The 24,857-nt window shown below is 41.9% G+C and overlaps 2 protein-coding genes and 1 long non-coding RNA gene across 3 annotated transcripts in view; 2 read left to right on the top strand and 1 right to left on the bottom strand.

Annotated features, from left to right (window-relative positions):
• Positions 1-24,857, bottom strand: part of LOC148904124 (uncharacterized) — a 388,679-nt gene that overhangs the window by 18,562 nt on the left and 345,260 nt on the right. The window lies entirely within an intron of this gene.
• On the top strand, positions 348-12,496 carry tfcp2 (transcription factor CP2). The gene is made up of 16 exons (XM_089014535.1): positions 348-613; positions 815-998; positions 2,214-2,365; positions 3,313-3,389; positions 4,727-4,832; positions 5,499-5,605; positions 5,870-6,022; positions 6,133-6,243; positions 7,626-7,714; positions 7,809-7,857; positions 7,965-8,058; positions 8,242-8,332; positions 8,423-8,529; positions 9,538-9,680; positions 10,666-10,717; positions 10,879-12,496. The coding sequence occupies exons 2-16, from the start codon at positions 877-879 to the stop codon at positions 10,914-10,916; spliced, it is 1,491 nt and encodes a 496-aa protein (XP_088870661.1). The 5' UTR covers positions 348-613; positions 815-876; the 3' UTR covers positions 10,917-12,496.
• csrnp2 (cysteine and serine rich nuclear protein 2) lies at positions 12,818-21,045 on the top strand. Its single transcript, XM_089014521.1, has 5 exons — positions 12,818-13,374; positions 14,419-14,589; positions 14,661-14,923; positions 16,355-16,651; positions 17,171-21,045. Exons 2-5 carry the CDS (start codon positions 14,430-14,432, stop codon positions 17,798-17,800), a joined length of 1,350 nt encoding a protein of 449 aa, XP_088870647.1. The 5' UTR covers positions 12,818-13,374; positions 14,419-14,429; the 3' UTR covers positions 17,801-21,045.

Here is a 24,857-nt window from a genome sequence, read left to right as displayed (position 1 = left end):
ATTCAGAGATTTGATTGGGATTTATATTTTAAAAAAAATCTAACATAGTTTAATGAGATAAGTTAAACAATGAAGACGTTACAACTAACATCGTTATACAATGTTAACAAAAAACCTACTCAATAAAATAATTCTTATTGTAATTCTAAAATGGTAAAATACGTAGTCGAACAATCATTCCAGCCAGAGACTTTTTCCGCAAGCACTGATCGACTCTCACTATGCAAACTACACAAGATCCTTCTTGTGTGGAAATGTTTTAAATGGTGTCATTGTCGGTAGGCAACAGCATTGTGCATAAAAAATAACGAAGAAGAGCCACGTACGGAAATTACGTCAGTTCCGTTTCCTAAAATGGATAAATAAACAAAAGGAACGTAAAGTTCGACCATTTTGGTCTTATCACGGTTAACGAAATGCTTGTTGTCAATGATGTAATTTCACTGCGAGACCTCGTGTAGGGAGCTCAGGTCAGAAATCACTAATTGTTGGGATCGCTGTTGCTAGCTGGTTAGCACGACGAGCTCGACATGTTTATTTTCGTACCGAAGCAACGGCACACGACGTGATGGCACTATAACCTCGCACCATTAGCAAGCCGCTTCGCTGTCAGGTAACCCGTGCAGACCGCTAAATGGTCAAATTAAAGTCATTTGCTAAGTGGCTAATAGTGTTGTGTGAAGCATTGTTTTCCACCCGGGCGAAAGTTCAATGCTCCACTCTTTCCCGTTCTAACTTTTATTTTTCGCCATAAAACCCATTTTAGGGGGTTAAAAAATCCTACAGTTATGTAACTTAGTGTTCTTCGCCGAAGGTTGAAACTTGATCGAGGGTGCTATCAGAACCGAACACCATTGAGATTTCTACACAGTCATCATGGCATGGGCTCTGAAGTTGCCACTCTCCGATGAAGTCATCGAGTCCGGACTGGTCCAGGATTTTGATGCCAGCCTGTCGGGCATCGGTCAGGAGCTCGGTGCTGGCGCATACAGCATGAGGTACTGTGGCTATGTGCACTCTACAAGACACTGATCCTAAAACTGCTCTTGTGTAGTCATAACTGTTGTCATAATATTTCTGCTGATGCAATCACTTTGTCATTGGAATATGAGGTTGTCACAAGACGTCTAGCATTGCTGGAGAATCAAAACAATGGCTTCAGATTCGGAGAAGATGCTTTCTTGTTACACATCCAGTTACGAATATGATTCAAATAGTTCTGAAGAGGGAAGCATACATGTTTGCAATCGATTAAAGAATTTATTCCGTGTCATTTTGAGGCATCTGGACTGCAATGTAGCGTCCCAGAAAAGAGGCAGAAAATGGCGACCTCTTGTAGACATGACAGTGTCTTGCGTTTCCACAGGCTGATAAGTTCCTTATATGGATCTTGGACGCTCTCTTCTGGCGCAACACGAGGTTTTCAGACCAAACAAGCATTGACGTGATGGAAGGACTGCTACAATGTGTCCTTTTTTTTCGGTCAGGAGCGTTCCTTCAGTGACGTCACGTACGGACTCGTCACCAACTCAAAAACAAGACTTCCGGAATATTCAGCATGAGTCTGAAAACGTAAAATATAGCTATATGCGGTGGCATCTTTGTAAAATACGTTCAGTAGAAGTCATTTGAAGTGGTTTTACAAATTATGGACACAACTTGTCCGGAGGCGTCGGTTGTCCTTTAATCGTCTTTCATTCTCAATTTCCGAAAAATCTTTCCATCTCCATCTCCATCTCCATTGCACCTAAAAGCTACTAACCACTCATTTGACGACAATGAGGTTAAAATCTTAGCGAATCTAATCCTTCTAATTTCGCCATCAACACAAAGTTTTCAGACCAAACAAAGTACCACAAAATGCATTGACGTGATGGAAGGACTGCTACAATGTGTCTTTTTTTTTCGGTCAGGGACGTTCCTTCAGTGACGTCACGTACGGACTCGTCACCAACTCAAAAACAAGACTTCCGGAATATTCAGCGCGTGTCTTAAAACGTAAAATATAGCTATATGCGGTGGAATCTTTGTAAAATACGCTCAGTAGAAGTCATTTGCAGCCATTTTACAAATTATGGACACAACTTGTCCGGAGGCGTCGGTTGTCCTTTAAAGCCAGCTACTCACTGAACTACGTGACGGTGCTAAACTTTACGTTGCGCTGCGTCAATGTCAATGTACTAATAGTTGTTGTGTGTTTGTCTGACTTGTAGCGATGTACTCGCCCTGCCCATCTTCAAACAGGAGGAGTCCAACTTGCCTCCAGACACTGACAACAAGGTCCTACCCTTTCAGTATGTTCTGTGTGCCGCTACCTCGCCAGCTGTGAAACTGCATGATGAAACACTCACCTACCTCAATCAAGGTCAGCACACGGGTAACAGTCGTCGTAGTTAATACATTACATAATGGCGATTCCGATTTGTAAGGTGCTGAATCACCAAGTGTGACTGATAGCTGCAGAAAGTTGGATAACAAGTGAATCTCCGTTGTTGGTGGAATTTGGCCTTAAGCCAAAGTTTCATGAAAGAAAAATTCAAAGCAGACGACAAAATTATCTGACGAACAGTTCTCCAAATGAAAGGCAAAATATTCTCGCTCCCACCTGTTCATTTGTTTCCTGATTAAATGTTCATACTTTCAACATGGTATTGCATTTTGTGTGAGTAAAATAGGAAACGTTAATTTTTCACAAATTGATTGTACAGTTGAATAAAAATACGGTAACTACTGAAAGCATGGTGACTTAAAGGACAACCGACATCACTTTTTTGTTTCCTAACTAACATCAGAAAAATGTTTTATAGCCTGTAAAATACCCAAAACGCGCAGTATGATATTTTGATTCAAATGCAAAACACCAATAAAAATGACTTAAAAGGACACAACTTGTCCGGAGACGTCGATTGTCCTTTAAGATGAGGGTTTTTCATCTCTCCAATGCAAAATGATTCTGTATGTATCTTGTAAAAGATATCCAAAGACCAAACTATTCAGGTTATTTTAATAAAGAAAACCAAATGTAAATTTCTCCACTGTCAGACTAATAAAGGCAAATCCAATCCAATCCAAATCATCAGCAACATCAAAGTGTCTTTATATCCGCTTAGCACTGTCTCATCAGGTCTTTGGCCTCTTGAAGCTATTTCCTGATTCATTTGGATCCTCAACAGCGAAACCAGCGCCTAAAGTTGGAAGTCAACCAATGTCACAGAATCGATAGTTTTCAACGTTGGGTTACCGTAGTTTAGATCAGAGATCCCTTCTTTATTGACCATGTGTTCTTAATACCCTGTGTACTTGTCGTTATAGGGCAATCCTATGAAATGATCATGCTTGATAATCGGAAAATTGGTGAACTTCCGGAAATCTCTGGTAAAATGGTTAAGGTGTGTTACTAAAGTGCCACTGTACAATTATTTGATGTTTGTGTCTCATTTTTTTCTTATCAACATATTTTTTTCTCTCTAAAAAGACTAAAACCAGTTAAAATATCTGCTTAAAGGACAACCGACATCACTTTTTTGTTTCCTAACTGACATCAGAAAAATGTTTAAAAGCATCTAAAATACCCAAAACACGGCAAAACACCAATAAAAATGACTTAAAGTGTCCAAAATCTGCATTAAAAAATTGAACTGCGAATTGGGCATTTTCACAAAGTCCCGCCCCCAGTTCGTGACGTCACGCCAAGACGTCTTGCATTGCTGGAGAATCAAAACAATGGCTTCAGATTCGGAGAAGATGCTTTCTTGTTACGCATCTAGTTATGAAGAGGAAAGCATTAATGTTTACAATCGATTAAAGGTCTTCCGGGTCATTTTGAGTGATCAAGACTGATGTGTAGCGTCACAGAAAATGCAGAAGATGGCGCCAGAGCTCCGTTGGAAATTGGTTGATTTTTCACCTTGGAATTTTTGTCAGCGAATATCTAATACAGTAAAGTCTCGTTATATCGATATCGGATATATCGATAGTCCCGGTTATATCGATACTATTTCTATGCACGCACGGAGAAAATTACATGCAAACAGGGTCGGATATATCGATAGTCCCGGTTATATCGATATTTTTTCGGACTCCCTTGAATATCGATATAACGAGACTTTACTGTAGTTGTCTCGGTGTAACATACAACGATTCACCATTGCGTTATTTATACGTTTTCTTTCTAATTTTGCCATCAACACGGATCAACACGAAGTTTCCAGACCAAACAAAGTACCGCAAAATGCATTGAGGTGATGCAAGGTATGTCCTTTCTCGCTCAGGGGAGTTCCTTCAGTGTCGTAGGGTGAGGACTCGTCACCAACTCAAAAACAAGACTTCCGGAATATTCAGCGCGAGTCTTAAAACGTAAAATATAGGCATATGCGGTGGAATTTTTTTTTTAAATACGGCCAGTAGAAGTCATTTGAAGCGATTTTACAAATTATGGACACAACTTGTCCGGAGGCGTTGGTTGTCCTTTGATATACTGATGAAAATTTGGCATTAATTGTTTTGTTTTTATTTTTCACTTTCTCTGGTCCAAATTATTTGATGGGTTTGTAATCTTAGATGATGGTATCCAGATTTGTTTCTGAGGGTAACAAATATCGATATTACATCATTGGATTCTGCACAAAATCCAAATAGTTTTCCTTCATCGATGAATTCCTTTTCCCACCTGTTGGGCAACTTTAATGCAAATCTCTGTAGTAATGCAAATGTCTGTCATACGCAGAGCATCATTCGCGTGGTGTTTCACGACCGCCGACTTCAGTACACTGAGCACCAGCAGCTAGAGGGCTGGCGCTGGAACAGGCCCGGGGACCGCATTCTAGACCTGGGTACGTGTCTTGGAAAAGTTGAAGGCTCATTGATGGTTGCCGTGGACAATTGCATTTGTAGATTTAATTCATTCATTCACTGCCAGACCATGTGCAAAAATGTGTCCACTCCACTTTTTGTCATTTTCACTCAAATTGCAGGACCCACACAATATTGAGTGTCAGGACTACATAATCATTCAATGCAGCGTAAGAAACCCGAGACTCTCTTTATTCATCATAAAAAAAAAGTTCACTCCTAAACTATATGGATCTGAAGTCATCTGAGCTTGAAATGGGGGCGGCTGTACAAAAGACAAATGCTGCCCCCTTGTGGGAGGGGAAAACATTGTCAGAGGTCTGATCCGCACCCCCCGCAAGAAAAACCAAAACCCGAACGACTTCGGGAATGGCCCCACAGGTCAAGCTTCTCAATCCCAGAATAAATTCCGGAATGGCACAGAATGAGAAAAAGAGATCTTATTAGAACAGATTGTTCATTTCCTTTTATGGAAAAAAAGAGAAACCGTTGAAGAAAAGCTCAGAGGACAGTGAAAATGGGTATAAAGTATTTGCACCACTCACCGTTGTCTTGAAACTACTACCGGCGAATATTAGCAATCGCTACGGATACAGTATTGCCCTGCTTTTTTTGTTAAAAGGCTGTCGCGTATTGATCTGTTGCAGATATCCCCATGTCAGTCGGCATGATCGACCCACGGGCTAACCCTACTCAGCTTAACACTGTGGAGTTCCTCTGGGAACCGTCAAAAAGAACTTCCGTTTTTATCCAGGTAGCATGAGCACCCTGATTCACTTCCTCTTTTTGGTATCGTTGCGACGCATATGGGGGATATTATTCAGGTCAATCGCTGAATTAGAGTTTTCTATGGAAAATCATTTTTGACCCTGAGATACACATTTAAGAACCTTGATGATTTCACATCTGGATGTGTTGAACCACCCAGGACAGCGCTTGTCCTGTGTACGACCAAGTGTAATGATTTGTCACACTGGGCGTGTCGTTTTTGCATCAAATCCTCTGTCTGGTTTTCAAGGTTCACTGCATCAGCACAGAGTTTACCATGCGCAAACATGGAGGGGAAAAGGGGGTTCCCTTCCGCATCCAGATCGACACGTTCAAAGAAAACGAGAGCAGCGAGTACACCGAGCACCTCCACTCCGCCTCCTGTCAGGTCAAAGTTTTCAAGGTGATGAGCAGAATGACGAGAGCCCCCGACGAGACAATATTCACTCATTTGCCGCTTTATATGGATGCGTCAGTAAAGCCATTGACCACTTGCCATGTCACTTCTTTCAGCCGAAAGGTGCGGACAGAAAGCAGAAGACCGACAGGGAAAAGATGGAGAAGAGGGCACCGCAGGAGAAGGAAAAATATCAACTCTCGTATGAAACCACCATCCTCACAGAGGTTGGTGTATGAATAACCTTTCTTTGATCGCCATGAAAATAAATCAAAGCTTTATTCATAGCAACGCAGAAATGCGTCCTGATCAAATCTTAATGGCTGCATTGTTGTTGTTGTCAAAATGATTGACATGACACACATTCTGTGTACTCACCTCTTGCTCCGAGTCAGCTGTTTGCAAAAATTAGCCAATGGACCACTTCAAAAATGACAATACAATACATATTGATTCATATAGCGCTTTAACAACAGTTGAAGCTGTAACAAAGTGCTTGACATGGAGAACTATCATATACAGTAAAGTCTCGTTATATTGATTGTCTCGGGAGTGGGAAAAAATATCGATATAACCGGACTATCGATATATCCGATCCTGCGCCGAACTGCATTAACACTGGGCAATAAATGGGGGATCTTTGATATGGCATGTCATTTTCTCCTTGAGTTCATGGATTGTGTATCTAGCATGCTTTTGTACTGTAGTCAAGTGAAAAATAAACCTATGCATTAAATAAAATCGTCATTTATTATTTTCATAACGCACTCTTGCAATCGTGACTCTGAGTAGCACTCGACATTGTTCTATACACACGAGAGAAAGCACCAACGCCAACATGTACATACAGTATGAAAAACAGTGATTATTGCAAGCGATAAAAAGATATCTGAATACAACACAATTAAATACATGTATGGAAAACAAAAACTGCAACGTTTACATGACGTGCGTTGATAAAGTATTCTGCGGCACGTCGAACTCTTTCGCAATTCTTGTTGGATTCTCCTCCACAGCCACTATTGCCTTGTACTTGGTTCCGATATCACAATTCTTACGTTTCCCCATGGTTGAAATTGGTGTTGAACAACTTTATATAAGAAGACTACAGTATGTTTCAGATGCTATTGCGGCTCTGCTATACAGTGCAAGACACGAAAGCTGGTCACGTGACCAACAGTGTTACAGATACAGATTTTGCTAATGGTGGTACTGTATTGAAAAGCTGCTTTTGTATCGATATAAGCAGAGCAAAATGGCTGGTGGGAGATGAAAAGGGCACCGTAGTAACCAGATGACCGCAATAAGCATGTATCGTACTAACCGGAACTAATTTTCCATAAAAGACTAGAAATTTGCCGGGAAATTAAAATAGTATCGTAATAAGCAGTCCTATCAATATAACCGCTGTCGATATCACGAGACTTTACTGTACAGGAAATAAAATGCTTTTTTCACATCGTTTCTAAAGAGAAAAAAAAATCAGTCTGTGAACAGCTCCCTAAATGCCTTTTTAACCTTCCTTGTTTTGTTGGACCAGCAGCCTTGGGCCCCACAATGCACAACAGGCCCACTTGATGCATTAACAGAACCTTTGGACTCTTGACAGTGTTCCCCCTGGCCCGAGGTCACCTACGCCAACAACTGTCCGTCACCGGGCTTCAACAGCACACCCAACAGTTTCTCAGTGGCAGAAGGGTGAAAAGTCTTCTTGGCGCCATTTCGTGCCCGTGGCTCCTTCTTATTTCCTAACACACTCCTTCCATTTTTTTTCAATCCCTTTTTTCTTTAGAAATGGATCACCAAGTCACCAGCCGGAGCCTGTTGTTCAAGTAGCCGACGTAAGTTCAAGTGATAAGAAAGCATTTCCTAGAAAAAAAAAAACACGCGTCGTAATTAACTCATTCACTGCCATTCTCGAATTTAATTCTTAATTTCCCTTTTTAAGAATTTGTTACCTGCGGCGACGCCACAAGATGCACAACAGTGGCTTCTCCGAAACCGCTTCTCGCCCTTCTGTCGTCTCTTCACCAACTTTTCAGGTACAAACTCGTTGACCGCTAGTATTGCGTTGTATGTAAAACAAACGGGCTCCAATCCTCTTTAATATTTCTCTTTCTCTTGTGTTCCATAATGTAAAACGTTACTGACTCGTTTTTTTGTAAAATCTTAGTGGGCATGATTGTTTTCCCTATCGGTGTGAAGTTTAGATTTGTAATCGCCAGGGGCCGACCTGTTGAAGCTGACCAGGGAGGATGTTATTCAAATCTGTGGCCCGGCAGACGGCATACGACTATTTAATGCACTAAAGGGACGGTGAGTACATCTTGACACCATTGCAGTCTTGCGTTTGGTGGTACCCGAAATCTGGCTTTTTAATCCTTCTGCTGTATGTGTTGCGGACAGGGTGGTCCGTCCAAGGTTAACCATCTACGTGTGCCAGGAATCGCAGCAGGCCGGCGATCAGCAGATCAAACATGAGAACGGAGATACTGCAAACATCACTTTCTTCAGTTAGTGCACATTACTTTGATTCCGACTGTAAAAAAGAAAAGTGAAGGAGCTTACAATGGAGATGGAAAGATTTTTCGGAAATTGAGAATGAAAGACGATTAAAGGACAACCGACGCCTTCGGACAAGTTGTGTCCATAATTTGTAAAACCACTTCAAATGACTTCTACTGAACGTATTTTACAAAGATTCCACCGCATATAGCTATATTTTACGTTTTCAGACTCATGCTGAATATTCCGGAAGTCTTGTTTTTGAGTTGGTGACGAGTCCGTACGTGACGTCACTGAAGGAACGCCCCTGACCGAAAAAAAAGGACACATTGTAGCAGTCCTTCCATCACGTCAATGCATTTTGTGGTACTTTGTTTGGTCTGAAAACTTTGTGTTGATGGTGAAATTAGAAGGAAAACACATAAATAACGCAATGGTGAATCGTTGTGTGTTGCACCGAGCAACTATTTGATATTTGCTGACAAAAATTCCAAGAAAAAAAATCAGCCGGTTTCCACGGAGCTTTGTCGCCATCTTCTGCCTCTTTTTGGTGCTACATTTACCCCCAATGTATGCTTTCCTCTTCAGAACTATTTGAATCATATTCATAACTGGATGAGTAACAAGAAAGCATCTTCTCCAAATCTGAAGCCATTGTTTTGATTCTCGAACAAGGCAAGACGTCTTGGGGTGACGCCACGAACAAGTTGGCGGGACCTTCTGAAACTGGCCACTTCCGGTTTCAAATTGAAGTAGTTTTTGGACACTTTAAGTCATTTTTATTGGTGTTTTGCATTTGACTAAAAATATCATCCTGCGTGCTTTGGGTATTTGACATGCTATAAAACGTTTTTCTGATGTCAGTTAGGAAACAAAAAAGTGATGTCGGTTGTCCTTTAAAGCTGATTCAACAATTCATTCTGTTCGTTTGTTGCATGAGAGCATGAATTTCACTGTCTATTCTGTATTCAGAGAACAAATTATTGATTGACAGCGTTTGTTTGTCTCCCTTTCAGTATATCATGCAATCTACTTGGAGGAGCTAACTGCTACCGAGCTGACAGAAAAGATCGCTCAGCTTTTCAACATCTCACCCCGCCAGATCAACCAGATCTTTAAACAAGGTCCGACTGGTATCCACGTGCTTGTCAGTGATGAGGTGAGCTCCTGGATGTTGACTCATTCACCACGTGTCAGATATCCTCAACTCTTCTTTCTTTGACCTGGTATAAAGAAACGATCCATCATTCCGCTAAATGGATGATTACAAATGTAGTGATTTGATCGTGTCAGATATCGATATCGGCCATCTTGTGTCATCTATTCAACAGAAGTGCGCTTCTTGATTTGACAAAGCTGCGCGGTAATCATCTGAACATTTTGTCAAACGGTGACAACGTACAAATCAGATTTTTTTTTTAACCTTAGTAGTTCCCTCCCACTATGTGTCGTATTTTATTGAAAAGTAATCATCAGAATACACATTTGCTCACCTGTTCTAAATTCGCTCATGTGACGTTTGCACGCTAAACTGCGATTGGTCGTGCGACCTGAGCAACTGTGATGGTGGCTCTATGACATGAATAAAAACGGGTGGATTTTGCTGCATCATTCCACAAATGCAATATGAATCTGAATACTGAGTTTAGACTAGTGAAGAACATATTTTAGATATATTTGTTTTCCCAGTCGAGCGACTTACCCGATAAATACTCAAATATTATGGGTAATTTCCACATTTGTTTCCCACTATTTATATCCAAACAATTCAAAACTCTGTTTTCCATAACGTCTCCCTTGTAAGAAGTGCTTTTGAGGCTACAAATATGAACATATTTAATCTTTGGCCACCATCTGTGGCATTCAATCAAAGATGGGAGCGGTCCTGTTATTTTTTATTTCCTTTTTTTTTTACCTTAGATTTAATGGTTGCATAGCCAGTAGTTGTGTACTTATTTGTTCGCAATCTGGCCTCATTCAAAACCCTGAATGACGGTTGATGAAGGTCGACAGCATTTGGAAGTATTTGCATTCATGAGCTTCTTATCTGCCTGCATGCGTTGGTGCACTTGCTGTTACATGTGAGCAATCTGCCTGCCATTCTCCATTTTGAATATTTCTCTCTGCTTTTGTACTTTTTTTAGATGATTCAGAATTTCCAGGATGAAGTTTGCTTTGTTCTCGATACGATGAAGGGTATTTTGCCTCTCAATATATTTTGATGTTCCATTTTAGTTTTCTTTTGTTGCTCCATGTACAGCGCTTTGTATGCCTTGCTGGCTTTTAAAAGTGTTCTATAAATCCAATTGTGTTGAGTGTTATTTTTTTTTTTTTGACTGCCATTGTTTTTGTTGCAGACGACTCAAGTGATGGCTACCACATTATCCTGAAGTGAACCCGATCCAGGTGGTCCTTTCTTCTATTCACCTGCACCAACCTTACGCTCTGCCGCATCACATGGAGACACCGCAGGAAGCCTCTTGAGGCAGCTCAGCAGAACATGAAACACCTGTCCTCTTCACGTCTCACTTGGGTAGGGACTGACTCTGTTACCCCGGTGATGAAATGTAGCTCCCCTTCTCACCCGGCTGTTCTCTTCCCAGCATGGCTGCATTTTCCTCCTCCTTTGTTTATATCTCTGGAATGAGTTTGGCTCGTGTAACCGGAGCTTTTCATGTGCTAAAATTCAGTGCTTCAGAATCACAATTTTTTTGGAATCCTTACCTGGAACAAAACTCACATCAGTGCTAAGTGAATACACTGTGATATACTGCGATCGAGTTGAAAGATCAGCTAACAGCCAATTTCAGGTGTTTTATGTGGAAATGAAAACCAGCTATTAACATTTCTAACATCTACTAGCGAGTAGTTGCACTAATTCTGATTCTCCAAATTGTGACGAAAAAGTTGGTGCGTGTAAACGATCGAATTATTTAGTACAAAAAGCATTTTAAGTAGTCTTTCTTCAACATTGATGAGAAGGTTGAAGGATGGACATCGATGGACCACTCCTGTACGACTGAGAGCTTACACAGACGTTTCTTCAACATGACATTTAAATAGATTTTTATGTTCAAGCGTGTTTCCTAACCCATTACTTTCAGAATTTTTCAAGTCTATTTGTATCCATCCAAATGCTTGAAGTACAGGTAACATTGAGCACACCAAAGTCATGTGGGAAAGTTTACGTTCAGTCCCTGCTTTGAGTTTGATGTTTTAGATATTATTCCATCTTGTCAGCCTTAATGCACACTTTCACGTTACAATTCACCACATGTTGTGTATTAAATACCAGCAAAAATAAAGATCTTTTTAAAATAAATAAATAGACAACAAATACCTTTGTTATTGTAGTATGTGGTCCTCTGTACTTAAATGCCCTTTGACACGGTTTTGAGAAATCTGCTGATTATATTACATTTTATAATATTTTTCAGTACATCACATGTCAACTATGTATGCTTGTCTTCAGGTGTACATTTTTTTTTGCATTTTAAGTTCTTCTAAAGCGTCTTTGAGTGCGATGAAAAGTGCTTTCAAATTAAATGTATTATTATTAATAATATTATATAGTACAGTCAACCTCAGTTTTCGAATGTCTCGGTTCTCATCCCATTTGGTTTTCAACCAAAAATGTCATATTTTTATACCCCGGTATACAACCGAAATTTGGTTCTCAACCAAACTGAATGCATCACTCAACTACCCTCCGCTTCCTTATACGTCTTCCTCATTGTGACCGACGCATTAATATTATTGTTGTTTTATTTTTGCCAAAATGCAGACATATTTGGTTAAGATGTCCTGAATAGTATGATTTTAAAGCAAGCGGAGGATGGTTTGAAAAGTTAGTGTGCCCTGTGTTTGCCCAAAGACAGCTGGGATAGATGCCAACATGCCCTGTGGCAGAAAGACAGAGATTTTTATGTACAGATGTTAATGTTGATGTTAAAAATTGGTGAAAATTAAAGTTTGTTTTTATAGAATTTTACACATGACCTGCTCTATTATTAAGTTTTTATCCGGTTTATGCGATGAAATAGTTAAAAAGTTGTTTTCTAGACTCTGAACGGATTAGATTTTTTACATTGACTTTAATGGAAAGTGCCGTTTCGGTTTTGGAACAAATCGGTTTTGGAACAGGTTTCTGAAACGGATTATGGTCGAAAACGGATTTATGTGAGTTGAACAAAGACGTAACCCACACACTCATTTTCCCGGCATTCCACGGCGTAGAAGCTTCGTGTGACGTCACCAAGAGTACATATAGCTGGAGCAATTTTGGCCTGCCATTGTTACGATCTCGACGCCGGCACCGGTTGCGGGGGTGAAACAGACTCAAGCCCGTCTTCTCCCCCCCAAGAGACGGCCGTGACACTGACACCGCACCAGGGCTCGGTGCGAGAAGATTAAACTTGGCCCCAGCGGACCGCTCCCGGCCGGTTGACGGTGTTGTAGAGTTGGCGAGCGAGGAGGGGCGGCTAAAGATGTCAGCAGCTTTCTCCATTTTAAAAGCCCCCGCCAAGAACAGGAAAATGCTGAAGACTTAATAAACAGTATCTTCATAAAGCGTAGTGGTAACGCGACCCTTTGGTGTCTTTTAAACTACATGTTAAGTCGGCTTCGTTTTTTTTTATCCCCCGTTCTTCAGAACAATGAGTATAGTGCCCAAGTCGCCTCCTCCAGTCGCACACCGAAGAAGTGGTCCGCACTAACAATCACTTGCAAATGCATCGCTGCTGGTTCCCACAGCAAAAAAAGGTCTTGACAGGGTGTTCGACATCATCCATGAACAGAGAACAAGAGAAAAGGAAACGGGCTGGTTGCATTCAAGTTCCTCGTTTGTGAACCAGGTAAGAAAAGAACGTTCTTTGTCATTGTGAGCGTGCCTATCAACCCTGACGGTGTGGACGTGGAAACTATTTTTGCGTATCGATACGATTATTGAGTGCTCTCGTAAATCTATTGCCTGTTCGAACCACAGAGCACAGTGATACTCCTGTTTAAGATTCTGTAAACTGCACCGTCATTAGCAGCTTCTATCTTGACTATTCATCCTTTATTTATTGGTTATTAATCTTTATTCTACCGTTACGGGTTTTGTTGACAAGCCGCACAAAGAAAATTACGTCAAAATAAGCAATCCATATGTCCAACTGATAGATTTATTTTCACTTTAAGCGCTTCTAATTGGATGGCAAAGGTTGCCAAAAAGACATCCCACGTCCAAATCCAATGAATGATTTCTGCACACACCCAGACAGCTTCTCAAGGGGGTTTGAATGCGGTAAAATTGCTGCAATACAAGGTCGCTTTATTTAGTTTGCTAGTTAAAAATGACTGCATCAATCAGGAGATGCAGCGTCCCCAATTTGTATTGGGTGAGATTAAATGCTCTGCAGTTGTCGTGGTTTGCAAGGTGGTGATGGTTGTGGATTCCAAATGATCAGGCAGGAACGAGCAGCAGGATGTATTTGACAAATTGCATTAAAATAAAGTCAGCAGGAATGAAATCTAAAACTTCAAAGTCATCTGAACAGAAAAGTATCAAAGAAAACCATGAGTAAAAATCTGCCAAGATGAAAGAAAGCTGACAGGGTTGAAGCAAACAAATACAATGACCCGACCAGGAATGGTCGTGCCGAGAGTCCTTTTAACTGCCACTGATTGGCAACACCCGTTGCAGTGTAAGGTTTCATACGCTACATTGAATATTTATGTAGTCCTAAAACTCACTATTCTTCATGGTGGATTTTGGAAATTTTACTCAATGGCCCATCACTTGTCTAGACTGCGAGCTAGTTTTTGGATTCTACCAGTTTTTCACCCTAAAACTGCACAGGTTCTCTGAGGTTTTTTTTTCCTTAGCGATAACTGTTGCTGCCATGTACTCTCAGACACAGTTTCCATGGAGGCAGGTTCATCCCTCAGCCTCAAACGACGATATGAAGAGGTGGACAACGGCTCTCCCTTTTCTACACCGAAAGACTTTGACGAAGATATCTCAAGCAGTGACAGTGCTGACAGCTGTGACAGCCTCAACCCCCCCTGCAGGACAGAGTTTACTCGTAAGGAACATAATTGTGCAAATATAGCGAATAACAATTCACTTGTATCCCAAATGTCTCTTGTCCCCCAGCCACTTCAATCCTCAGACAACACAAACTGTCCCCAGGAAGCAAGCGGGTGCGTTTTGATGCGGTGACGGTGTATTATTTCCCCCGGAGGCAAGGCTTCACTAGCGTGCCCAGCCAGGGGGGCAGCTCGCTGGGCATGGCTCATAACCACTCGTCCATCCGACGTTACACGCTGGGCGAGTTTGCTCGAGAGCAGGAGAGTAGTCACCAACTCACCCTACGGCAACACCTCCGGCAGGAAAAGCTCAACGCCCGCAAATTGAAGGTAAGATGTTGACGCAAGCCTCCAAACGGACATTTAATTAGGTACATTCGAAACCAATCGGCGTCTCATGTTTTTTTTTTTTTAAATCAGCCCCACCAAGCATTTACATTATGGAATAGTAAAGGACAACCGACGCCTCCGGACAAATTGTGTCCATAATTTGTAAAATGGCTTCTACTGAGCCTATTTTACAAAGATTCCACCGCATATATTTTAAGACTGGCGCTGAATATTCAGGAAGTCTTGTTTTTGAGTTGGTGACGATCCCCTACGTGACGTCACTAAAGGAACGCCCCCTGATCGAGAAAGCGACACACAATGCATTTTGCGGTACCTTGTTTGGTCTGAAAACTTCGTGTTGATGGTGAAATTAGAAGGAAAGCACATGGATAACGCCATGGTGAATCGTTGTGTGTTGCACCAAGACAACTATTTGATATTCGCTGACACAAATTCCCAGCAGACAAATCAGCCAATTTCCAACGGAGCTTTGGCGCCAACTTTTGCATTTTGTGGGACACTACACGCTGTCCTTGATGGCTGGAATTGATATGGGAGGACTCCTTTCATCGATTGCAAACATTTATTCTTTCCTCTTCAGAACTATTTGAATCATATTCATAACTGGATGCGTAACAAGAAAGCATCTTCTCCATATCTGAAGCCATTGTTTTGATTCTCGAGCAAGGCAAGAGGTCTTGGTGTGACGTCATGAACAAGGGGGCGGGACCTTCTGAAACTGGCCACTTCCGGTTTCATCTTGAAGTCGTTTTTGGACACTTAAAGTCATTTTTATTGTTGTTTTGCATTTGACTAAAAATATCAGCCTGCGTGTTTTGCTATTTTAGATGCTATAAAACGTTTTTCTGATGTCAGTTAGGAAACAAAAACATGGTGTTGGTTGTCCTTTAAGGATTTATATTACAAGAGTCTTTTGTTGTGGTATTTGTATTTTATTTGCCCCCATAAAATTGGTTCATGTTGATGAACTTGTGGGTGTTTTTCCCTTCATTGTTGCAAGCATGCTCAAAAACTCGCCTGGCATCTTCTCCCTTCTGACAGAATGTGTGGACGATCTCATCAGAATGTGTTGGGGAGGAGAAAACCTACAGGCATATGTGAAAGTCCCTCTTTCAGTCTCCTCGACGCAGCATAACCCCCCCCCCCCACCCCCCGCTACCCTACAGCTCATAGTTATTTCTGTAATGGAGCGAAAAAAAGGCTCAGCAACAGTGGAAAAAAATGGCTGAAATTGTACAGAAACTGCTTTTCTGGCAGATGAGTTCAGCAGTTAATTCTCTAAGGGCGGCATCTGCTCAAGCAATGTTTTCCCAACCTTTATCGCGCCATGGCACGCGTTTCACATCACTATCAATGTTTGTTTTTACTCCACGCTTGATTGACTTTAGCTGGGTTGTTTGTCATACACAGCTGACCAGGAACGGCACAGTGCAGTGCGCCCAAGCCGAACTGCTCACTCTGGATGACGTTTCGGACGAGGACCTCGACGTGGACGCCGTGGAGGTGGACGACTGCTTCTTTCTTCAGCCACTACCCACAAAGCGTCGCAGAGCTCTTCTGCGAGCGTCCGGAATTGCTCGCATCGACGCCCGGGAGAAAACGGAGCTCCGGGCCATCCGCCTCTCCCGGGAAGAATGTGGCTGTGATTGTCGTCTGTACTGCGACCCTCGACACTGCGGCTGCAGCCAGGCTGGCATCAAGTGCCAGGTAGGACGGCCATCTTTTCAATTTGATGATCCTATCAAGATGCCGCCTAGCGGAAGAGGTGGGATTTCGACTGCACGGCTGAAGTTTTGCTCTCTGCTGTCACAACTGAGAGATGCGTCGTCCAACCGTAAATAGAAAATGAACAGCAAAGGTTCAGCTTTACTTTGGAATCAGGCCCCCTTCCAAATGTGGAAAATTATTTGATTCATAGAGGACAGACAACAGTTCAGACTTAAAGTCATCAAAATCCATGGGTTGCTCACATTTGCCAGGTCTGTTTACCGAAGTGGTTCATCGATGAAAAGGTTTCTTCAGCCGTCATCTGTACTTCTTTCAAGGTGTCAGACATTTCGCTCCTCCTTCGCTTCGTTAGATGACGGCTGAAGAAACCTTTTCATCACGTTCATTTGTTTCAACCAGTACAACAAAAAAGGTGCAAAAAAATTATGCTTTTAATCTTAAAATTAAACGGATTAAATCCAAGAGGAGTTGAAGACAAAATCCGGTTTTCTTCTCCAGGTGGACAGAATGTCCTTCCCATGCGGATGCTCCAGAGATGGCTGCGGCAATTTAGCGGGCCGCGTCGAGTTCAACCCGCTCCGTGTGCGAACACACTACCTGCACACCATCATGAAGTTGGACCTGGAGCAGAGGAGAGTTCTGCTACAAGTGCCCGGGGAAACGTACACCGAGTCGGACCTTCTGTCCTCTCCGTTCTCCAATTGCCCCGCCGGCCCTCAAAAGAGCGCCGTGCGTGCATGTGTCTTGGAGGCGGAGGAGGACATCCTTGAGCGGGAGAATGAGACGGCCGTGTTGCACCTGCAGAGCGCCGTGGAGCAGGAAAGGCGGGCGGAGGAGCCGCAGGTGGAGGAGGTTCTTCTGCAGGGGCCTTTCCCAACCGGAACCGCCGTGCTATGCATCAACCGAGATGAGGAAAGTCCCGCAGACCTCGCAGACTCCATCCCTCTCCACTACTACCAACTCGGCTCCATCGAGCCGACGGAAGAGGAGGTTCAGGAGGCAACGGGAGATGCGTGTTTAGGGAGCCCCTTCCAAAGTGATCATTCAAAGCTCCACCATCATGAAGAGAGTCGAGAAGAAAGTGCGGAAGCAGCGGTGATCACGCACCCTCTTCCTGCTGACGTTTAGTCGGAGCTTCTCTGCAGATATTTTGCACAAATAAAACACATTTCGCATCAAACTCAATTGCATTCGTAGAGGCTGGAGCAGCGCAGGAAGATCAGGAGTCGTACGTTAGCCCTATGCAGTCAGATGACTTTCCTTGTGAATTGTGTCGAGGTAGTAAACACAGCCATATGCAAAAACAAAAAAAACGGCAGGTGAACGTCCTGCTTACTAACTTCGGAAGACATCCAAGAGAATAGGTGAGTAACTTCACTAACTTTGTATCGCATTAGAAGTGTCTGAGGTGCAGTCCAGCCAAATGATGGCGTCAACTGACCTCATAATCCTGGAAATACTTGTTTTCATGTGTACTGTATAAGCGTTTGTGTGATTGCCAGGCCGGGCTGCCAATGTTTGCGCGCACGCTGAGCTCGTCTCTTTCACAAATGTGATCCTTGTGTCGTTGTTACAAAGCCAGTGATATTAGGTAGGACATCTTTAGTGTGATGGATCTCTTGTGGATGAGGTGCCGCCGGAAAATTGTCAACTTTCATCCACTTGGGGTCGTTCTAGAATGCCAGTTTTCTAACGCCGATTTCCGCTTTACCTCCACAATGCTGCTTACATTCAATGTGATCTTGAAATGTTGACATACGGATCCTTGCTACCCACTCTAAATAATAAGAATCCATTTCATTTCTAAGCGCCTTTCAAAACTCTCAAGGTCACTTCATAGTCACAGGGATCACTTCTGGACAGACAGACGGTCTAAAATCTCCCGTCCCACGTTAATACGCTTCAATTCCAAGCCGTGACAGTTCCACATACGCATTGGAATATGTGGGAAATTAAAAGATGCAAGCGAGGCCGGCTGCAAAGAGCAATGTTGGGCTTGATCCCCAGCTGGACCTGTTCCAGTGTGTCCTCAAACAACCCTGAGAGTCACATTTTTTAACACAAGACCGAGTGTATGTGTGTAGAGTTTGTCCTCCTCGGCAGTTGTTGGCCCTATCCTGCAGCAGTTTGACACATCAGCATCTTCTCATTTGCGTCAAAGAAAGGTCTTTGTTCAATTTGTTGTTATTGTGTTGAAGGAAATTACGTATTTGTCAAAAGTATCAGAGGTATCAGTACACTTTTTTTGGGTGAATACTGTAGAGCATATACCCATACAGATATTGCTCTTAAACGTCCCACGTTCGAATAATCTCTGTCCAGAGCAGTGGCTTTTAACCTGGGTTCGATCGAACCCTAGTGGTTCGGTGAGTCGGTCTCAGGGGTCCGGTGGATCCTCCGCCACAGAGGTCCACCCCTCAGTTTAGACTGGAGTTAGTAGGCACAGTCATTGGAAGAAGGGTTTGGTGAATGAGCATATGAAACTGGTGGGGTTCGGTGCCTCCAACAAGATGAAGAACCACTGGTCGAGAGTCAAACCTCTCTTTTAGAGTCTAATTTAAAACTCCCCCTGAAGTGTCATTCCAAGCCTGTTTGAGATTTGAATTTCACATCCTGTATGTCGTCACCTAACCCTGGTCAAGCATGAAAGCCTTTTACCAGACTACCTGGTGGCCCTTCTTGAGTTTAACCTTTAATCCACGCTACACTGTAGGACCCAATGGAATGTCAACCCTGGGCTGTTCCAACAAGGTAGTCGTCGATCCTTGCTTTTCAATCAAACCTTTTCACAAGTATACCCTTGACTCTGTTTTAAGGTGAATTTGTCGTGTAATCCTTAGCCAGACCTCAAATCCCAAATCAAATCTGCGTGAGTCTGACAAGCCTTTTTAACTGTTCTAGAAACATCCCACAACTGGCTCAAGAGGGTTACATGCCCCTTATTTTATTCTGTAATGACCCCTCTGGCCAGTTTTAGGACTTTTCAAGAGTCCCGAGGTTCTCATTCAGAATATCATAAGACATTTTCTACAAACTTGGTCCGACACAGCCTGTACTCAAAACGACAATACTGTATAGTCGTGGCTTGTTCCAGAGTGTTAGTACTTATTTGTTCTGAAAAGTAATTCTGACCTTTTCTTAAACGTAGCATTGGATACAGTATGTCCAAGGGGGAACCTCAGACCCATTCTTGTTAATATTTACACAAGTCTGGGAAATCCAATCCATTCTAGGGTACCGGGCCAGGTCTTGTCCAGAGTGTAACTGAAGGCCTGTTTGTTGTATAGTGTATGATGAGTCCTACACCATTTTTCAATATCCCTCACACGAATGATGAAGAAGTATACTGTATGTATTGATGCATCTAGTGTAAATGCAATATTTTGCACCTTCGCCTCTGAACTAGAGATGTGTCACATGAAGAAAAGAACATTTCAAGAAAAATAAGATAGAATGTGATGCAGGATGACAAGCGTGCGCGCGCATGTGTGTTTGTTTGTGTGTGCGTTTGCTTGTGTGCGCCCGTGCGCAGAAGTACTGTATCAAAGCGGCTAGGGAAGCCTAAAAATGAGTAAATCATGTGTTTTGCAAAGGTGCTTTTTATTCTGTAACTCTTCATGCAGGCAGGAGGTCAAGGAAGGCCATTGCTGCTTTACCGCGACACATTCTTGTGCTTATGATAAAATCTTGTCTGTGACCTTTTAACTTTCATGCTATTTAAATGACATTGAAAAAAAAACACTAAACCATTTTTTTCAATGTACTGACATGTATAAGATGTTGATGTCATGATTTGCCTTTTATTATTTTGTCTTAATTCAAGTGTGCTTCACCAAAACTGTGGTCTTCACTCTCTTGAGAAGATAACTCTGTAGTTGTGGTCTCCCCTTTATCACGCTTGACTTTTTGTGATTACTCTTAGCCTGGGACCACTGCACAAGTATACATATATCTATATATATAAATGTGTGTGTGCGCGCGTGCGACAACAGAAGTGTGATTGTTGGAATGCTGGAAAGACATAAAAAGAGCTGTAGAGAGCTTCTCTCGTGACTCTGTTCCCTAAAAGCGGAAAAAAATAAGGTCTTTTTCGATATAAAAATAAAGTGCACATTGAAGATTGAAGTGTATGTGTGTTGTCAGTTTTAATGTTGCGTTATTTGTTACTAATTGAATTTGACAAAGAAAACCTCAGCACAATAACGCAATTACTTTTGTCATTTGATTCTGAAACATCGTACACATGAAAAGTCACCCAAAATATTTCGCTAACACACACACACACATACACACAAATATCAGATTTTTTTCATACATTTTCTTTTGTGGATATTTTTTTTCACCAAATTGCAAAGAGTCCACATTTCATTGAGTTTTTTTAAGTTAAAAAGCAGTGATGGACCCTCGGGGTCTGCAAGGCCTTCTCTGCTGGCCTAAACGTATCTGAATCACAAACTGACGTGTATCATATTTTGTCCATGAATTCTTATTAAATAATTCCAAATTGTCTTTCAGCTTCCTTTCATTACGTTTCCCCTGTAGCGGTGCTTCCAGATGTGTGTTTTTGTATATAAGCATTTAACCAATCACATTTCAGCTCTCATTTGTTACACAATCAGTTCCGCAGGCCCTGGAACATCAAATGTGTCACTCCAACTGTCATTTCAACCAATGAGATTTCAAGTTGGCAACCCAAAACGGGTACCAATGCCTTCTTGAAGGCGCTGATCAACGTCAGAGTTTTCGCAAACTATGATTGGCTGATCACTAGCCAATCATAGTATCACAAGCCCCGTATGGCTTGTGATACTATGGGGATAGGGACATACTGGCCAGAGCTAGCACAGTGTATCGGTCGCAAGCTGCATCAGCAAATATATTGTTGTGTTGATTTAATAGCAGTTTTGTCAACCCATAATGGCTGAAGGAGAAGAAGAAATGGATTTGGTTGGAGATTTCCTGTTCACGCCATTTTCAAGACAAGAAAAAATGGACGTCATTAAGAAAGGTCGGTCAGTTATTTCTTGGCTAATGGTAGCGTCTAGTGGACTTGTAGTAAATCACACCACACTTTTTTCAGTTTGGATTGATTCAGACGTAGCACTACTGAAGGCGTAGCGATAAAATCCATGGCCTGCCACATGAAGTAACTTTTTAATAAAAAGTTATTTTATATTTTCATTCTCGCTTTTATCCCCTTAAGCAGGCATCCTCAACCAATCGATTGCTACCAAAATGTGTGCCATGCCGCCGTGTCAGATCTCGACTAAGGTAAGGCGCTGATTCATTTTTACAAATTCACAAGCTCTCAAAATATTGACATAATAGTTTTTTTTCTGTTTCTTTCATATTTGAGGCTGTTGCTCATCAAGGCGTGCGTGCATGTGAGGTAGCGGCTCGATCGCGAGAAGTCTGCTGCTCCAAAAGTCCATCAAAAAAGGTTGGTCACCGCTGCTCAAAAGTATATTGTCAATAACGGTTTTATTGGGTGCTTTACATCTGTAAGCTTTCAGTCGTACAGGAGTGGTCCATCGATGAAAAGGTTTCTTCAGCCGTCATCTGTACGTCTTTGAAGGTGTCGGACTACCAGTAAGACTTTAGTTCGCTGAAGAAGCGAAACGTCCGACACCTTCAAATTTGTACAGATGACGGCTGAAGAAACCTTTTCATCGATGGGTGCTTGACACTTAATGACCATACGAGGGCAGCACCGATTCACCGCGTGGCTACAATATAGTCGAGGACCATCACAACTTTGTTGAGTTCTTGTCAGAAAATCTCCTGAGACAGAGGTCAAGCCACGCACGCGCTCTATGCGTTTTTCCCTCTTACCATACACCATTCATCCATTGCAAAAAGTGAAACAAATGAAAGAATAGCTTCCAGATCTGGAATTAAATCCACCCCATTAGCTCAATGTCTGGTCCTGTGCTGGGCTTTGTTCTTGGTGGAAGTTTCATCGGAGGCACTCACAATGGGGCCTTTGTGCATTAAACAGCAGGGAGTAATATCATGTCAACGTGCTTGATGGTAGAGAGAGAATGGAGGAAAAAAAAAGAGATGAGTCCACCTCTTTGGTATCCATACTGTGCATTATTCTTCCTGATAAACCTGGCGAGACGTCTCTAATATGATATGCATTTCTATTTGGTACTTGTAGTCCCCGAAACGCTTTGAGTTAGATTCCCAAATGGCTTTCAACATGGATTCGAAGGTCAATGTTTGAAATGGCGATATCATAGTGTGGGGCCAGTGTTTCCACAGTTTCCCTCTTTTTTAAAGACTATTAGCTAGGTCTCATGACATTCTGTTCATAGTATCTTATATCGTATGGAAATGTGCGACGTCAATGTATTCAAATTGTGACGCGACTTTTGCGTGATGTTGCTCCCTTAGAAGTTGAAGTCACAGTTGTCACAGTTTTCCTTTCTCGCGTTTCCCACAATGTCGTTATTTGTTGAGTACCTTGACTGAGTACTCTGTTTTTAGGAATCAGGTGTTTCCCTATACCTCAGCTTAGGAACTTAATTGGTTCCTAGAAAGTGTGTAAGGCAAAAAGTTTGTCTTCCAAATATTTATTTCCCATAAGGAACCATTAAAATGAGAATAATCCATTCCCAGGTCCCCATAAAACATAATTTTCCATGAAATAAGCCTTAAAACTACACAAAATATACATTATTTTATGTATAATAAATGTGCTGTTGTATTGTAATGAAACACATAAACTGTACTGTATAATAAAATCGTTTTATTTTCCTTTGCGATGGTAGTTGTCAATGGATGATGAATTTCCAGGTTGCCTCTTGATGATATCAGAGTGAAGTCGCCGTGCTTTCACGGTGATAATACCCTCACTCACACTGTCCCCTGCTAGCCGCTTTTCTTTAACCCAAATCAACAGAAGTTTTTCTTTTGTGTCCTCTTCGGCTTAACAATAGCCTGCGGTAGGGTCTTTTTCGGTTCCATAAGAGCAAAAATATCCTCGATAACAAACCACGTCCGCACTCAGAGAAAAGGAGGGATGAAAACTAGTCCGCCAGCCACCGTGGCACCATGTGGTTTAGTTCGTCCGCCGAAAACTAGTTCCTCAGCCAAGACTATATGCTCGCGAATTTAATGTTCGTGAGCTAAAGCTATTCGTAAGCCAAGTTCTCACTGTATTTTATTTGGAATTAACTATTGTTTTTGTTGAATGTAAATTCATCGGGCATATTATAGACAAACAAACATTTACGTTGATGGCTAATTAGGAGCATTAAAAGAACACGCATGTTTTTGGAAGTCAGCGAAAAAGGAAAAATCAAGTGCAAAATGCATGTTTGTCGTGTGACTTCAATGAGCACAAATGCTATTTGCGATTACGGTAGTAGTAGAAAAAAAAGACACATTCTTGAATCTGGGAAAAGGAAGTGTCATGACTTCCTGTCCATGTGTCTTATTCCCTGAAGCACACTTGGACTGAATCATTTAAAAATTCCCTCACCACCATCTTGTCACTTTTCAACACGAATACCATATCCCTGACATCCATGTTGTTTATCTCTTGCTGGCATAACAGACCACGTTCCCAGCATGCTGTACAAACAAAAACATGTTCCCATTCGACCTCATTTCCTGTTACGCACATGGATCTACTGCTGTACCTGTAAAAACAGTTGTGGGTGCGGAGCCAGTTTTTTCCATGTTGTCATGGGAACATGAATGTAACAGAATTAGTTTAATGACAAAAACAATGACATTCAAGAGCATGTTAAGCATTTTCCCCACCTTAATTTACTACAATTTAAATATTTTTCACGCCCCTGACTGAAAAAAGACACATTGTAGCAGTCCTTCCATCACGAGTACGATTTGATACTAGCTGACACAAATTACCAGCAGACAAATCAGCCCATTTCCAATGGAGCTTTGGCGCCATCTTGTGCATTTTCTGGGACGCTACATTTCATCCAGATGCCTCAAAATGACACGGAATTACTTCTTTAATGGGTTGCAAACATTTCTGCTTTCCTCTTCAGAACTATTTGAATCATATTCATAACTGGATGAGTAACAAGAAAGCATCTTCTCCAAATCTGAAGCCATTGTTTTGATTCTCGGGCAAGGTAAGACATCTTGGCGTGACATCACGAACAAGGGGGCGGGACCTTCTGAAACTGAAACTTTCTCCGATCATTTTGTA

This window comes from Hippocampus bargibanti, linkage group LG01 (assembly GCF_051943395.1).
Source record: "Hippocampus bargibanti isolate YZ-2025 linkage group LG01, ASM5194339v1, whole genome shotgun sequence".
Classification (NCBI taxonomy): Eukaryota; Metazoa; Chordata; class Actinopteri; order Syngnathiformes; family Syngnathidae; genus Hippocampus; species Hippocampus bargibanti.
Note: the sequence above shows the minus strand (reverse complement) of the source record. Positions and strands in the feature narration are given on the sequence as shown.

Coding starts and splice junctions, on each gene's coding strand:
- tfcp2 (XM_089014535.1), top strand. CDS start 877: ATGGCATGGGCTCTGAAGTTGCCACTCTCCGATGAAGTCATCGAGTCC. Junction 3,390..4,726: donor TCTCTGGTAAAATGGTTAAG/GTGTGTTACTAA, acceptor TGTCATACGCAG/AGCATCATTCGCGTGGTGTT. Junction 4,833..5,498: donor GGACCGCATTCTAGACCTGG/GTACGTGTCTTG, acceptor GATCTGTTGCAG/ATATCCCCATGTCAGTCGGC.
- csrnp2 (XM_089014521.1), top strand. CDS start 14,430: ATGGAGGCAGGTTCATCCCTCAGCCTCAAACGACGATATGAAGAGGTG. Junction 14,590..14,660: donor CTGCAGGACAGAGTTTACTC/GTAAGGAACATA, acceptor CTTGTCCCCCAG/CCACTTCAATCCTCAGACAA. Junction 16,652..17,170: donor AGGCTGGCATCAAGTGCCAG/GTAGGACGGCCA, acceptor TTTCTTCTCCAG/GTGGACAGAATGTCCTTCCC.